The 15,765-nt window shown below is 33.5% G+C and overlaps 1 protein-coding gene across 1 annotated transcript in view; it reads left to right on the top strand.

Moving 5' to 3' along the window:
• The window catches only part of FRMD1 (FERM domain containing 1), a 108,294-nt gene that overhangs the window by 37,005 nt on the left and 55,524 nt on the right, over nt 1-15,765 (top strand). The window contains exons 2-3 of the mRNA XM_053710919.1: nt 2,213-2,414; nt 10,778-10,868. Of these exons, the coding sequence (XP_053566894.1) occupies nt 2,316-2,414; nt 10,778-10,868 (190 nt within the window). The 5' untranslated portion in view covers nt 2,213-2,315. The remainder of the gene's footprint in view (nt 1-2,212; nt 2,415-10,777; nt 10,869-15,765) is intronic.

Genomic DNA, 15,765 nt, shown 5'->3' with positions numbered 1-15,765 from the left:
CAGACCTTTCATACTTTATGGAAAAAAAAAATATATATAAAAAAATAATAATGATAAATTAAACCAAATCTAATCTAAGTCCTTGAAAGGGTATTGTTTTTAAAGTTTCTATCAGGTGTTACCGTGTTAAAAAAAAAAAAATTAAATATTTTTTATAAAATTATATTTTTGACTTTTAAATAAAAACTTTAAAATGAATGATAAATTAACAGAATATGCTTGTTGAATATTTAGGTGTTAATGATTTATGTTTAGTTTCACAGTTGATGAGATTGAATACGTTTATGTGGCGCATACACATTAAAACTTAAAATCAGTTTGAAACACATTATTTTAGATGGACCCAAGAAAAAAAACAGTATAGTGGCTCAGAAATACCCTATAATTTAGTTGTTTTGCTCATCTATCCGAGATTTAAGGTATCATCTTTAGTATAATTTATTTAATTACAATGGAAGAATCAATATTCTTATCTAGGTAACACAATACAGTCTGTTTCTCTATATTAAACTATACTTTTCCCCCTGGGATCTTCACAGACACTACACCCACTCAGTTTAAAATATATATCTCATTACATCATGTATCTACAGCTTAATCTGCCATACAGGTATTGGCATGTATATTTTAATTGTATAATTGTAAGCATACATTGATGAACACTTCTTTGCCTAAAGACATATTTGTAGTTGATTTAATTAGTTTTCCCACTCACCTCCTTTAATCACTGGGAATTGCGTGTATGTACTGTATATGTGTTTATGTATGTACTGTATATGTGTTTATGTATGTACTGTATATGTTTTTATGTATGTATGTGTGTATATATATATATATATATATATATATATATATATATATTATATTACACATCAGTCACAGTATGGGAGGTCTGTCCTGCTGCTACACCCATCATGCTATTTCCTTGCCCACAGAATAAATCTCACTCCGGTCACCCTTTCTGGTGACTGAAAAACTTAACTGTGCACATTAGTCTCTGTGACTTAGGTCCCAGACAGCACCTAGGAAATGTAGGGAGTTGTTTTTTGTTTGTGCTTTTTCATGACTTTCCCATGTCATATTTTAGACAGTACAAGGTGCTCATTTCAGAATCATGATATGCATTTCAGTTACTATTTAACCAGCAACATGTATTTCAGATGCAAACCAAAGCTTCAGATTTTCTGTTATAATGGGATTAACCAAAGCAAGAGTTGTTAAATTTGTTTGAAACCAAGGACCACCTAGACTACTTGAGAGCAAACCATGCAACTTTTAGAATACAGGGAATAATTTATTATATGGAAATATGTGAAAGAATCAGTAAAGTTAGGAGCCTTTTTCTTAATTTTTTTTGTACCCCCCCATGCTTGAGTTTTCTTCACTGAAAAACAGAAGGCTGTTAGATCACTATATATGGTATATATATATATATATATATATATATATATATATATATATATATATATATATATATATATATATATATATATATATATATATATATATATATATATATAGTATTGGAATACCCCCAGCACTGTTTCTTTTAGGAAAACATCCTTTATTGAAGTATCAAAGAATAAAACAACAGCTACGTTTCGGGCCTACATAGCCCTTATTCATGCTGACAGCATGAATAAGGGCTATGTTGGCCCCGAAACGTAGCTGTTGTTTTATTCTTTGATACTTCAATAAAGGATGTTTTCCTAAAAGAAACAGTGCTAGGAGTATTCCATTACTCTGTCTGTATTTGGGGGACTGCAGGACCCTTTTTCTCCCGTGCACAATATATAGATGGACCTGATTCGGCTACACTGTGCTGTACCTTCACTCACTTGTTTATATATATATATATATATATATATATATATATATATATATATATATATATATAACATCTTTCTCTTCCTTGACATGCTGTTCTTCCCAGGTATAAGAAATGAAAAATATTAATTAACATCAATTTTATTTTTTGTAAAATAAAACAAAAGTTTATTATGCTATGGAATGTTTTCCTCCTTTGTTAATTCTATTCTGCTCCATTTATTTTAAATTGTTTTTTCCCAATAAAAGAAAACAAAATAAAGATAGGAACAAAAACTAGAATTTTAGGATTCCTTGGCTGCTGGGATTTGTGAAGTCCTAGGCAAAAATATCTGTTTGCTGTTAATGCCATATTTATTTATTTATTTATTTATTTATTTAACAGAACAATGATGGAAACCAGACTTCAGGATTAAAAAAACAAGCAAAAAGATCATTACCACTAAAGCTAATAAAGAACAAAGCTATCACTTGCTGTCATCATCGTGATGACCAGACCGTTATTTCAAGCAAATATGCCTGATCAAGATAGCCACACTGTTTGCGTTTGGCTGCCCACCAGAGAGCAGCTTGATATAAATATTGGGGTGAGTTAAAAGAAATCTGAATGTTGCGGTTTACATTATCTGTTTGTCTATTTGTTGTTGGGGGGTTTTCACTCTGTCTTTTGTATTTTGTATAAATATGTGTAGCATATTTATTTAAATATATTTATTTCTATAAATATGCTAAACAATATAGTTACAGGTAAATAAAATAATCACATACAGCTGAAGACTATAGGTAAATAGTAATGTTTTCTGAATTTCAGCCTCCTAATAATTTAATGCTTGCTGTGATTTTGGTTTTGGAGTGTGTAGTCATTGGTTTTCATAGTTCACTAATTGGATTTTGATTGCAAATTGGAAAATTGTGTATGTATTTTTTTTTTCTCAAGTAGTGTTATCTCAATTATTGTCTAATACTTTAAGCTCACCTTTCATACTGACTTTAAAGGGTTGAGGTTTTGTGGGATTTTTAATTTTTATAAAGTTGGCTCCAAAATCTTAAACATTAAAACAGGCTGAAGCAAGAATTGTGGGATATGGGTAGAACTAATAAATAGAGTAGTTAAAGGGACAGTAAAAGTCAAAATTAACCTTTCATGATTCAATCAGAGCATGCAATTTTAAACAAGTGATTTGTTCTCCTTTATTGAAAAGCATAACCAGGTAGGCTCAGGAGCAGCAATGCACTACTGGGAGCTAGCTACTTATTGGTGGCTGCCCGTATATGCCTTTTGTCGTCGACACACCAGATTTGGTCAGCTAGCTTCCAGTAGTAAATAGCTGCTCCTTCAAAAAAGGATAACAAGAGAATGAAGCAAATTTGATCATATCAGTAAACAGGGAAGTTGTTTAGAATTACATGCTCTATCTGAATTGTGAAAGAAAAATGTTGGGTTTCATGTCCCTTTATTAATGGCAAAATAGCAACATTAAAGGGATATAAAATCCAATTTTTTTCTTTCATGATTCAGATAGAGAATTCAATTTTAAGCAATTTTCTAATTTACTCCTATTATCAATTTTTTCCCGTTCTCTTGGTATCTTTTTTTTTTTTTTTTTTTTAAAGCAGGAATGTAAGCTTAGAAGCTCACCCATTTTTGGTTCAGAGCCTGGGTAGCGCTTGCTGATTGGTGGCTACATTTAAAGGTGATGCTAAATACATTACAAGCACCTCCCTCTATTTATAGGTACGGCCATTATAGAACCTAGGTTACACTGCAGGTGTCTGAAGGAGAGTTGCTGCACATGTGCAATCAGGTCAGCACTGGAATGTTGTTAAAGACCGATTCCGACATGGCGGCACCCATAACTAGAGGGAGGAATAATCTCAATACTATGTTATAAAATGTATCTAGTGTGTATTGTCCCTTTAAATTGAATAATTACTATGTTTATTATCACAAATAAGCATTTCTTACATTATATGAAATAGGTATATCTGCAAGCATAATTTAATATTATTTTTTAAGTTAAAAACAAACAACTCTTTTTTTTAAACGTATTTAGGAAGTTATCATCAATGTTGCATCAATTCGTCATCAACTTTTGCATTGGCTGCATATCTTTTACTTCCTGAAGGACAGTTGCTTCGATATAAAACAGTGTATGTAACGTGATGGTTTTACAAATTAAAACAAGAGAGATTTTAATTAATTGGAATGGATTAGAAAATTAAGTTCAAAATGACCTGGGCAATGGATTGAACTGAGGCCCTAGCTAGAGGTTACATTGGAAATACTATAGATTAATACAAATATGGATAAAAGTAAAGAATTGGGGAATAACACCCATGACCGTAAATACCTTATGGTTACAATATTTTTCATACATTCTTGCAATAAATTAACATACTAGGTGGCTGTGAAAAATAAATGTCAGGGAAAAACTTTGTTAGCTGCCATTGTTTTTCAATATCTAAACCACACCCACTGCTTGCCTTATTTAGAAGAGCAAATAAGGGCTTGTTATTGGAGTAGTCACTGGATTATATACACCAGGTGTTTTTTGATAATCTACTACATAGGAAATGGGCGTAGAAAACTATTTTTAGATTCTATAATAATTGAAATATTTGTTAAAGCCAAAATACAAGATGGATGAGATAAAATATAGGATCTCAATTCCAGTCTTCAAATCCATTAAAAGAGCTTTTTTTTTAAATTAGTAAGTTGTGATATTAAGTAATATAAATAGCCAAAGAGAAAGGAAAACATGACAGATAACTGATTTAATATTGAGGATGAATATCCCAAAAAGATGGTGTGTAAAGTTAAGTTGTGCCAAATTTCAAGGGGGTAAAGCTGGTGAAATGTACCAATTCAGAAACAATTTAAAAAAAATAATCAGATTAAAAAAAAATGGAATAAACCTTATAGTTTATCTTGTTATATTTAAAAAATAATTAATTAATCATTTACGGCTAGATTACGAGTTTAGCGGTATGAGTAAAAAAGCAGCGTTAAGGCTCATAACGCTGTTTTTTCGCTACCGCTGCTATTACGAGTCTTGCAGGTTTAGAGGCACCGCACGCTTTTTTGGCCTTAACGCAAATTAACTTACGCAATTTGCGTAAAGTCTTTTTTCAATGGGACTTCCATAGCGCCGGTATTACAAGCTTTTTCTGGGAGGCCAAAAAGTGAGCGGTACAGCCTATCCCGCAAGATTCGTAACGCAATCTAAAGTCAGTAGTTATCAGTTTTACGCTACAAAGCTGTAGCATAAAACTCATAACTAAAGTGTTACAAAGTAGTACACTAACACCCATAAACTACCTATTAACCCCTAAACCAAGGCCCTCCCGCATCACAAACACTAAAATAAAATGATTAAACCCTAATCTGCCGCTCCCGACATCGCCACCACTATAATAAACATATTAACCCCTAAACTTCCGCACTCCAGCCTCGCAAACACTAGTTAAATATTATTAACCCCTAATCTGCTGTCCCTAACATCGCCGCAACCTACATTACAGTTATTAACCCCTAATCTGCCGCCCCCAACGTCGCCGCCACTATACTAAAGTTATTAACCCCTAAACCTAAGTCTAACCCTAACCCTAACACCCCCTAACTTAAATATAATTAAAATAAATCTAAATAAAATTCCTATCATTACCTAAATTATTCCTATTTAAAACTAAATACTTAACTATAAAATAAACCCTAAGCTAGCTACAATATAACTAATAGTTACATTGTAGCTAGCTTAGGGTTTAATTTTATTTTACAGGCAAGTTTGTATTTATTTTAACTAGGTAGATTAGTTAGTAAATAGTTATTAACTATTTACTAACTACCTAGCTAAAATAAATACAAATTTACCTGTAAAATAAAACCTAACCTGAGTTACACTAACACCTAACACTACAATTAAATAAATTACCTAAATTAAATACAATTACCTAAATTGCAACAACAAAAAAACACTAAATTACACAAAATAAAAATAGAATTTATCACATATTTATACTAATTACACCTAATCTAATGGCCCTATCAAAATAAAAAAAGCCCCCCAAATTAAAAAAAAACCCTAGCCTAAACTAAACTACCTATTGCCCAAACCCTAATCTAAAACCCACCCAATAAACCCTTAAGAAAACCTAACACTAACTCCCGAAGATCCACTTACAGTTTTGAAGACCAGACATCCATCCTCAACGAAGTCGGGAGAAGTCCTCAGCGAAGCGGCAAGAAGTCCTCAATGAAGCCGGGAGAAGTCTTCATCCAAGCCGGCAGAAGTGGTCCTCCAGACGGGCAGAAGTCTTCATCCAGATGACATCTTCTATCTTCATCCATCCGGCGAGGAGTGGGTCCATCTTCAAGACATCCGGCACGGAGTATCTAATTCAAACAAAGTCTTCTTCCCAAATGTATGTTCCTTTAAGTGACGTCATCCAAGATGGCGTCCCTTGAATTCCGATTGTCTGATAGAATTCTATCAGCCAATCGGAATTAAAGGTGAAAATGCAATCAGCCAATAGGATTGAGCTTTAATCCTATTGGCTGATCCAATCAGCCAATAAGATTGAGCTCGCATTCTATTGGCTGTTCCAATCAGCCAATAGGATTTTTTCTTGCCGCTTGGATGAAGACTTCTCCTGGCTTTGTTGAGGATGGATGTCCGGTCTTCAAAACTGTAAGTGAATCTTCGGGGGTTAGTGTTTATTGGGTGGGTTTTATTTTTAGGTTAGGGTTTGGGCAGAAAAAGAGCTAAATGCCCTTTTAAGGCAATGCCCATCCAAATGCCCTTTTCAGGGCAATGGGAAGCTTAGGTTTTTTTAATTAGGATTTTATTTGCGGGGTAAGTTGTGTGGGTGGTGAGTTTTACTGTTGGGGGTTGTTAGTATTTTTTTTTACAGGTAAAAGAGCTGATTTCTTTGGGGCAATGCCCCGCAAAAGGCCCTTTTAAGGGCTATTGGTAGTTTAGTTTAGGCTAGGATTTTTATTTTTATTTTGGGGGGCTTTTTTTATTTTGATAGGGCTATTAGATTAGGTGTAATTAGTTTAAATATCTGATAATTTATTTTGTGTAATTTAGTGGGGGGGGTTGTAATTTAGGTAATTGTATTTAATTTATGTAATTTATTTAATTGTTGTGTAATGTTAGGTGTTAGTGTAACTCAGGTTAGGTTTTATTTTACAGGCAAATTTGTATTTATTTTAGCTAGGTAGTTAGTAAATAGTTAATGACTATTTAGTAACTATTCTACCTAGTTAAAATAAATACAAACTTGCCTGTAAAATAAAAATAAACCCTAAGATAGCTACAATATAACTATTAGTTTATTTTATAGCTAAATATTTAGTTTTAAATAGGAATAATTTAGTTAATGATAGGAATTTTTATTTAGATTTATTTGAATTATATTTAAGTTAGGGGGTGTTAGGTTTAGGGGTTAATAAATTTAGTATAGTGGGTATAGTGCAATGTAGGTGGCGACGATGTTAGGGGCGGCAGATTAGGGGTTAATAATATTTAACTAGTGTTTGCGATGCGGGAGTACGGTACCTATCTTGTAGTTTAGTGATGGCTCCATTAGTTAGAAGGAATGACTTTGCTGTAGAGTTGGCAGATGGCAGCTAAGTCAGGCAGAAGTCTGACCTTCATGTTCTGTCTATCTATTTTTTTATCCATGGCTACATGACTTTTATTAATTGCTAGCAAGATCTGACATCCTGATATTTTATAACTCCACAAATTAAAACTAGGTATTGAATATTATTATAAACTGTATAAATAAAATGTAAGTATAATGAAAATTAAAAAAAAAAACTGAAATATTAAAAAAACTAAAAGTTCTAATTACATAGACGGTAGGAGACTGGCGAGTGGCCGCAGATTGTGAACTCTGCAGGCTTTAATGATTGCCCCAAAGCATTGGATGGTGCCAGGCAAGCGTTTACATTTAAAGGGATACTAAAGGCAACATTTTTCTTTCATGATTCAGATAGAGCATGCAATTTTAAGCAGCTTTCTAATTTACTCCATTTATCAATTTTCTTCAGTTCTCTTGCTATCTTTTTTTAAAAGGCAGGAATGTAAAGCTTAGGAGCCGACCCATTTTTGGTTCAGAACCTGGGTTATGCTTGCTTATTGGTGGGTAAATGTAGCCACTTATAAGCAAGTGCTATCCAGAGTGCTGAACCTAAAATTGGCCAGCTCCTTTACATTTCTGCTTTTTAAATAAAGATAGCAAGAGAATGAATAAAGGAGTAAATTAGTATGCTGCTTAATATTGCATACTCTATCTGAATCATGAAAGAAAAATGTGGGTTTAGTATCTCTTTAAGGCCTCCCTATTGTGCAATTTTTTTTCTAGAGTGTTAGGGCATGGAGTTAAAATGAACCTGGTACATTTGATCTCTTCTACAGCCAATGTAACAATTTAAATGAGATTTGCCTTGGTAAAAGCAGCAGGTAAACATTTGGGTGTTTGCGTGTATGTATACTTTATTTTAATATGTTTTAGATGTGTTTTGTGACTTTTTTTTTTTAACCCTTGCACTTTACTTTAGGTCTCAAGTCGCGCTAATTCTTCTAGTGCTCTTTGGGCTTTCGCTCGATCGTAACCCATAACTTTCAACTTGTAATATTAGCGCTATTTAGCTATATAAATTGAAAGTAATGGGAGAGCTAGAGTGAAGACGGACGCGCTAAACCTTCTCTGATTTACCATAGACTTGAAATAAGTTGTAACACATCCCACGCTAGCATTAGTGCGCCACTTGCAATATTAATGGTTCTGGACCAATAGATTTACATGTATATATGTCATACTAGTGACTATCAACCTGATTACTAGTGACTATTAACCTGAATACTAGTGACTATTAACCTGATTACTAGTGACTATCAACCTGATTACTAGTGACTATTAACCTGAATACTAGTGACTATCAACCTGATTACTAGTGACTATTAACCTTAATACTAGTGACTATTAACCTGATTACTAGTGACTATTAACCTGATTACTAGTGACTATTAACCTGAATACTAGTGACTATCAACCTGATTACTAGTGACTATTAACCTGAATACTAGTGACTATTAACCTGATTACTAGTGACTATTATCCTGAATACTAGTGACTATCAACCTGATTACTAGTGACTATTAACCTTAATACTAGTGACTATTAACCTGATCACTAGTGACTATTAACCTGATTAATAGTGACTATTAACCTGATTACTAGTGACTATTAACCTGATTACTAGTGACTATTAACCTGAATACTAGTGACTATTAACCTGATTACTAGTGACTATTAACCTAAATACTAGTGACTATCAACCTGATTACTAGTGACTATTAACCTTAATACTAGTGACTATTAACCTGATTACTAGTGACTATTAACCTGATTACTAGTGACTATTAACCTGATTACTAGTGACTAACCTGAATACTAGTGACTATTAACCTGATTACTAGTGACTATTAACCTGATTACTAGTGACTATTAACCTGATTAATAGTGACTATTAACCTGATTACTAGTGACTATTAACCTGAATACTAGTGACTATTAACCTGATTACTAGTGACTATCAACCTGATTACTAGTGACTATTAACCTGAATACTAGTGACTATTAACCTGATTACTAGTGACTATCAACCTGATTAATAGTGACTATTAACCTGATTACTAGTGACTATTAACCTGAATACTAGTGACTATTAACCTGATTACTAGTGACTATCAACCTGATTACTAGTGACTATTAACCTGAATACTAGTGACTATTAACCTGATTACTAGTGACTATCAACCTGATTAATAGTGACTATTAACCTGATTACTAGTGACTATTAACCTGAATACTAGTGACTATTAACCTGATTACTAGTGACTATCAACCTGATTGCTAGTGACTATTAACCAAAATGCTAGGACTCTCAGCTGAAGTTGTTGCACAGAATAAGAGATTTATATTCTCATATGAAACCGAAAATTATCCACTCACCTTATTTTGATGTTTTTGGAGACTATCCACCTATTCCTCAGACACAAAAATCATATGAGTGTAGATCATTTGCTGTTTCTTATAATAATTGCTAATAATGTACACAGATTGCTGACTATAGCTTGTGTGTTATTTAATGTTTTGAATGCATAATGTATAATATTAATAAGTGTGTATGTGTGCAGTTAACCACAGACAATGCCCAGAATCTGGGCTTATCACCATTTGGCCAAATGTTGTCAGAAACCCTTCATGTTATAAATATGAGTGAGTGCCAGCTATGTTGTGTATGATATTGAAATATTATCTTTACCTATTGGACCTTGCACCCAGCTTGTCTGGGGAGTCATAATGTAAACACAGCTTTCTGTGAGCACCAGCTGAGCACCCATAGCTTTTAGTTTTGCCAGTGATATTGGATGTGTATCCATTTCAATTTGAGGGTGCAGTCCACTCCATGTTTTATATATGTCTAGGATAGCTGTGACACCCTTATATGCATATCAATTTGGTTGGAAACTAGCATGTATGACTGTAGACCGAGACCCAGGTATAAAGAAGCTTGATGTATCACCTGGGCCTACCACGACTTGGTCAGGTGCCATAGCGAACTCTTTGTATGATGCATTTGAGTGGCAACTATTCTGCGTCTTGTGTCTGATATATATCTTTAGCATTTAAATGCTATAGTATGAGAAACATTACACCCATTGTATAGGGTTCTCTTTGTGCATTTCATAGCTCATATCATTTTAATGTTTACATCTTTGTATTGTATTAACTGTGCCCTGTGGGCTTTAATGCATATAAAACATTAATTAGGTGTGTCACCTCAGATGTTAAAATATGCCAAGGGTGTCCCAGAGAATAAACTTTGGGAACCACAACTATATACTTATGCTTTTTTTTTTCTCTCCTACCACAGGCAAAAGCAACAGGGGAGGAACTCTTTCACAAAGTGTGTGAATCGCTTAGCATTAAAGAAGCTCACTTTTTTGGCCTCAGTATTGTGAAAAGTAAGTGAGTTACACAAAATTAACACGCGTGAAAAGTATGGAGTCGGGGGGGAGACACAGGCCATAATGATTCCTTCTACGTTTAATAATTTAAATAAACTGCTGTTTAAATGCACAAAGGTGCAAGATTCCCAAACATACCAACACAAAGAGACACAGACGTTAATTAAAGTTTCATTATTCCGAAAATTGTTTCGATTATCAAATTTACTGCTGCTGTATAGTGCTTTAGACACATGAACACTCCTAAGCTACCTCACTAAGCTTCCATGGAAAGAAGTTAAAGAGACATGAATCTCAAAATTGTTCTTTTATGATTTAGGCAGCGCATATAATCATAAACAAATTTCCAATTGTCTTCTGTTATCAGATTTGCTTCATTCTCTTAGTATCCTCTGTTGAAGTTGCAACTATGCACTATTGGGAGGTAGCTAAGCACACCGGTCAACCTGTTGAAAAAGAGGCATATATGTGCAGCCACCAATCAACAACTAGTTCCCAGAAGTTCACATCTGCTCCTGAGCCTAACTAGGTATGCTTTTCAGCAAAGGATACCAGGAGAACAAAGAAAGCTAGATAATGAAAGTGAATTGGAAGGTTGTTTAAAATTGCATGTTCTTTCTGTATCATAAAAGTTTAATTCCGACTTTACTTTAAGTCTGAAAACAGGATACTAAAAGATAAAGGTAAATTATAATCATAGACGTAAAATGTAACTGTCTAAACAATGCATACATTTGAATTTGACTTTAATGTCCTTTTAAGAATATCCTACTGAACAAACTTTTTTAAACTGTAATATTAACCAGTTATGCAGTGTACTAGTTATGTGTCAACTAATTCTTAAAGTGAATGTCAAGTTTGATGATAAAGTGCCAGGTTTTTAAAAATTTTATTAAAAACAGGGGCACTTTAATTTATCAAAATTTACATTTCACTCCTGTTGTGAAAAAAACTTACCTTTTAAACTTGACAGCAGCTCCAGCTTCCTCCGGTCGTCGCAAGCCATTTCTGACGTCAGAAATGATGGATAGGCCATCCTCCAATCATGGCTTCCCCCCGGGGAATCAATGTCTGATTCAACGCCGTAATTGGAGGAAGCCGGATTCCTCATTTTAGACCCAGGAAGAGGCTTTGCGACGGGTGGAGGAAGCTGGAGCTGCTGTCAAGATTAAAAGGTAAGTTTGTTTTTTTCACAACAGGAGTGAAATGTAAATTTTGATGAATTAAAGTGCCCCTGTTTTTAATCCAATTTTTAAAAACCGGGGCACTTTAGGATCAAAATTTATATTCACTTTAAGATATAGCTTTTCTTTGAGTGCCTTTTGTGATAATGTATACATCTATATTTACTGCTATAAAATATAACATAATTGATATCAGTTCATCTTAAAAACAAATTAAGTTTTGAAGTCAAAGGAGAACCAGTATTGCAAGAAACAGCTGTGAGCTGATGTTTGCTAGTGTGGTTTTTGGACAATTTCTCTATATGGGGAGGTTGAGCCAATCAAGGTGAATGATTCCAAACCAGAGCTTTCCTGTGTTTGAATGGTAATAAAGCTTTTTATCTTGAGATAATTCAGATTTATTTTCAAATCTGTTATGATGTTACCAGTTTAGCATGGTATGTAAAGGATAATACATATATATTTTTTTTTCTTGGCAAAAGAAAATATTTTAAAATATATTGCAATTTTTTTATATAGCACCGGTTGTCCACAAATGAGTAATTTGTTCTTGGATATCAGATCTTCTAAAACATGCATTTTCTGCTAGTATCAGTTTGGACTTAGGTTTAACCTAACAATCCAGTCTACTCTGTAATGAGAAATAATGGCACATGATGAGGTTGCTTTAATATTAACTGGTAATAATTAGCACACTGAACTGTGTTTTTGTGCCTTAAAATGTTTAGACTCTTTAGTGGGGAGGATGCTTAGAGTTGTTCTCCACTTTACTCTGGAGTGGTGGTCAATCACCCCTTCCTTATTTTTGTTGCTCGCTGATGTTGGGGCACAATGGGGCATGACTAAGGGTTCCTCCTTATGTATGTTGCTGATAAGTGCTGGGGTGTGATGACATCATCAAAAACATGTGCAATGATGTCACGCACTATATGGAATATCTAAAGGCAGTGAACTTTTCTCATTGCTTCTTTTGTGGGAAAATAGCTTATATGTCCATCGTAAGTCAGTTGCCACCACATCTAGAGGGATAAGTTAAGAGACAGGGGTCTGTTCTTTTGAATTAAACACTTTTTTACATTTTATAAAACATGCATTTAAAATTTATTTTTTAATATACATTTAAGTGTTTTTTTCCTATGTAGGAAACACAGTGTTTGTGTTTAATACTTATTTAAATAAGCATAACATAAAACATTCCAGAGCACTGTGAGTAGTGCGGTTTTTCTAATGACCAGTAAAAAAACGTTGCATATTAATTTAGTATCAGGTTTCAGCTGAACCTGCACAGTAAACTCACAAGTATATGTTAGCCTTCTGTAATAAGAACAGATTTACATGTTGCAAAAAGTAATAAATCATAATCATAAAATCCACTAAACTTTTAGAAATTATTACGGTGATTCTTCAAGGATTTAACAGAATATTGATTATTTATGTATGTAAAAAAAAATATATATTTTTTTTTAAGAACTATTTTTATATTATTAACAGTGTTAAAGGTATATAAAACCCATTTTTTTTCCTTCATGTCTCAGAGCATTACATTTTAAGCAACTTTCTAATTTACTCCTATTATGAATTTTTCTTCATTCTCTTGGTATCAGCAAGCGCGCCCCAGGTGCTGAACCAAAAATGGGCCGGCTCCTAAGCTTACATTTCTGATTTTCAAATAATGATAAAAAGAATCATAAAAGAAAAAAATTGGGTTTCATATCCCTTTAAGTTCTTTAAATTTGAAAATAGAAAAGGCAAAAGTAAACCACCACAAAACAGTTTGCATTCAAAAGAAATGACAGAGCTACAGTTGGCAAAGGTTGCCACATTTCTTGGATAAAAAAAAATAGCTGTTGTGTTAATCAGCATAAATAATTATGAAACATAACACAGAAACTAAAGCTGATAGGACAGTTTTTAACTGATAATTCCATTTCATTTTAGATTCCCATACACTTAGACGTTTTACCATAGCAGGGTCTTTATTTCTAATTGTATGCTTCACAACATTATCAGACAAACAGGTTATTAACATATCAGGGGCCCAGAGAAAATCCAGCTTATTAATATAGTTCTGCTTTTAAAATATGCAAGTAAGCTAAACATAAAGCAGTGTCTCTCTGTGTGTTAGCTCAACATATTTTAAGTTATTGGCGTGGCAAGGGGAGGTTATTGAGTTTCATATATGCTTTGCACAGCCTTTGTGACATGCGCCGAGGTCAGAGGCTGGGGAGGCACTGACTAGTATCAGAGCACTGAGATATTAGATACACTATTTTCTGGTTATTAATCCAGTTTCAAAAATTTCCATTTAAGGTCTTAGAAATTAGAACTTCAACTTGGTTTAGTAATAGGTTAATTTTAACACATTGGTTATTAAAGGAATAGTCTAGTCAAAATTAAACTTTCTTGATTCAGATAGAACATACAATTTTAAACAACTTTCCAATTTACTTCTATTATCTAATTTGCTCAATTCTGTAGATATCCTTTGTTGAAGAAATAGCAATGCACATGTGTGAGCCAATCACACAAGCCCTCTAGGTGCAGCAACCAATCAGCAGCTACTGAGCATATCTAAATATGCTTTTCAGCAAGTGATATCAAGAGAATGAAGCAAATTAGATAATAGATAAATTAGATAATAGAAGTAAATTAGAAAGTTGTTTAAAATGACATGCTCTTTCTAAATCACGAAAGAAAAAAAAAATTGGCTTTCATGAGGTGCAAAGCATGTTAGCCAAGGGAAGTGACTTTCTGTTATTGTGAGATAAACCCAGCTAGTAGTTTCTCATATTTTGGATTTATTAGGATTTGAATTGTCACCCATATGAGCATCACACACACAGAGATACACAGACAGACACCCACACGTAAGTAGTTCCCCACACCCACAACATTACCACACAGATATTTACTCCCTGCAGACCTGCTGACTCCATAATATAGACTAACACACCCAAATGTCTATGGGTAAAACTCATGTGTCCTGCACTGAACCACAGCTTCTTTGTCCTATATATGTAAAACAGTCTTCAGCTTGTGTACTGCTTGCTGCTGGTGCCAGCTGGAAGCATTACAAGAAACAGAATAGAATTGTACTTCTGACCTGTGCTATGTTTAAACCTCTCTTTAATAACACTACATTTGTCTAAGGATCCCCTTGTATAAAGGGAATTAAGATTGTAAAATAATATTAAAATTATTTTTTTATACAGACATGGAATACATAGCAGCAGGTAAAGCACTGCAATGAAAAAAATCTGCATACAAAATATTGAAAAGCATTTAAACTGTCATCTTGCTGGTTTTTGCAAATTGCTTCTAAACTAAATTTTAGGCCAAATGAGAATACACAGATTCGTTAGCAACCCCCTCTGCAAGTGCAAGGGCTCCACATAATAACATAGGAACTGCTGAGAATACAGAAACCCTAGAGACACTTTTCTGCAATGAGATTTCTTAGTGAACATTTCTCTGCAGGTCATTTTGAAATTGAATTTTAAATTAGGCAGTTACACTAAAGCACCAACTAAATTATAATGTGTTAACTGGAGAATAAAGCATTTTTTTTAAAGTGTGAAAATATATTGCAGCAGCTGAAAATTGCATTGCAAATTAGCTTCTGAGAACAAAAAAATTATGTTTTTTTAAAAATGTTTCTTGAATAAATGTGTTTCCTTTGCTCTTTGCCTAACATCACATTATTATTAAGT

The sequence above is a fragment of the Bombina bombina genome, chromosome 4 (genome assembly GCF_027579735.1).
Source record: "Bombina bombina isolate aBomBom1 chromosome 4, aBomBom1.pri, whole genome shotgun sequence".
Lineage (NCBI taxonomy): Eukaryota > Metazoa > Chordata > Amphibia > Anura > Bombinatoridae > Bombina > Bombina bombina.
This window is presented reverse-complemented; position numbering and strand designations above follow the sequence as displayed.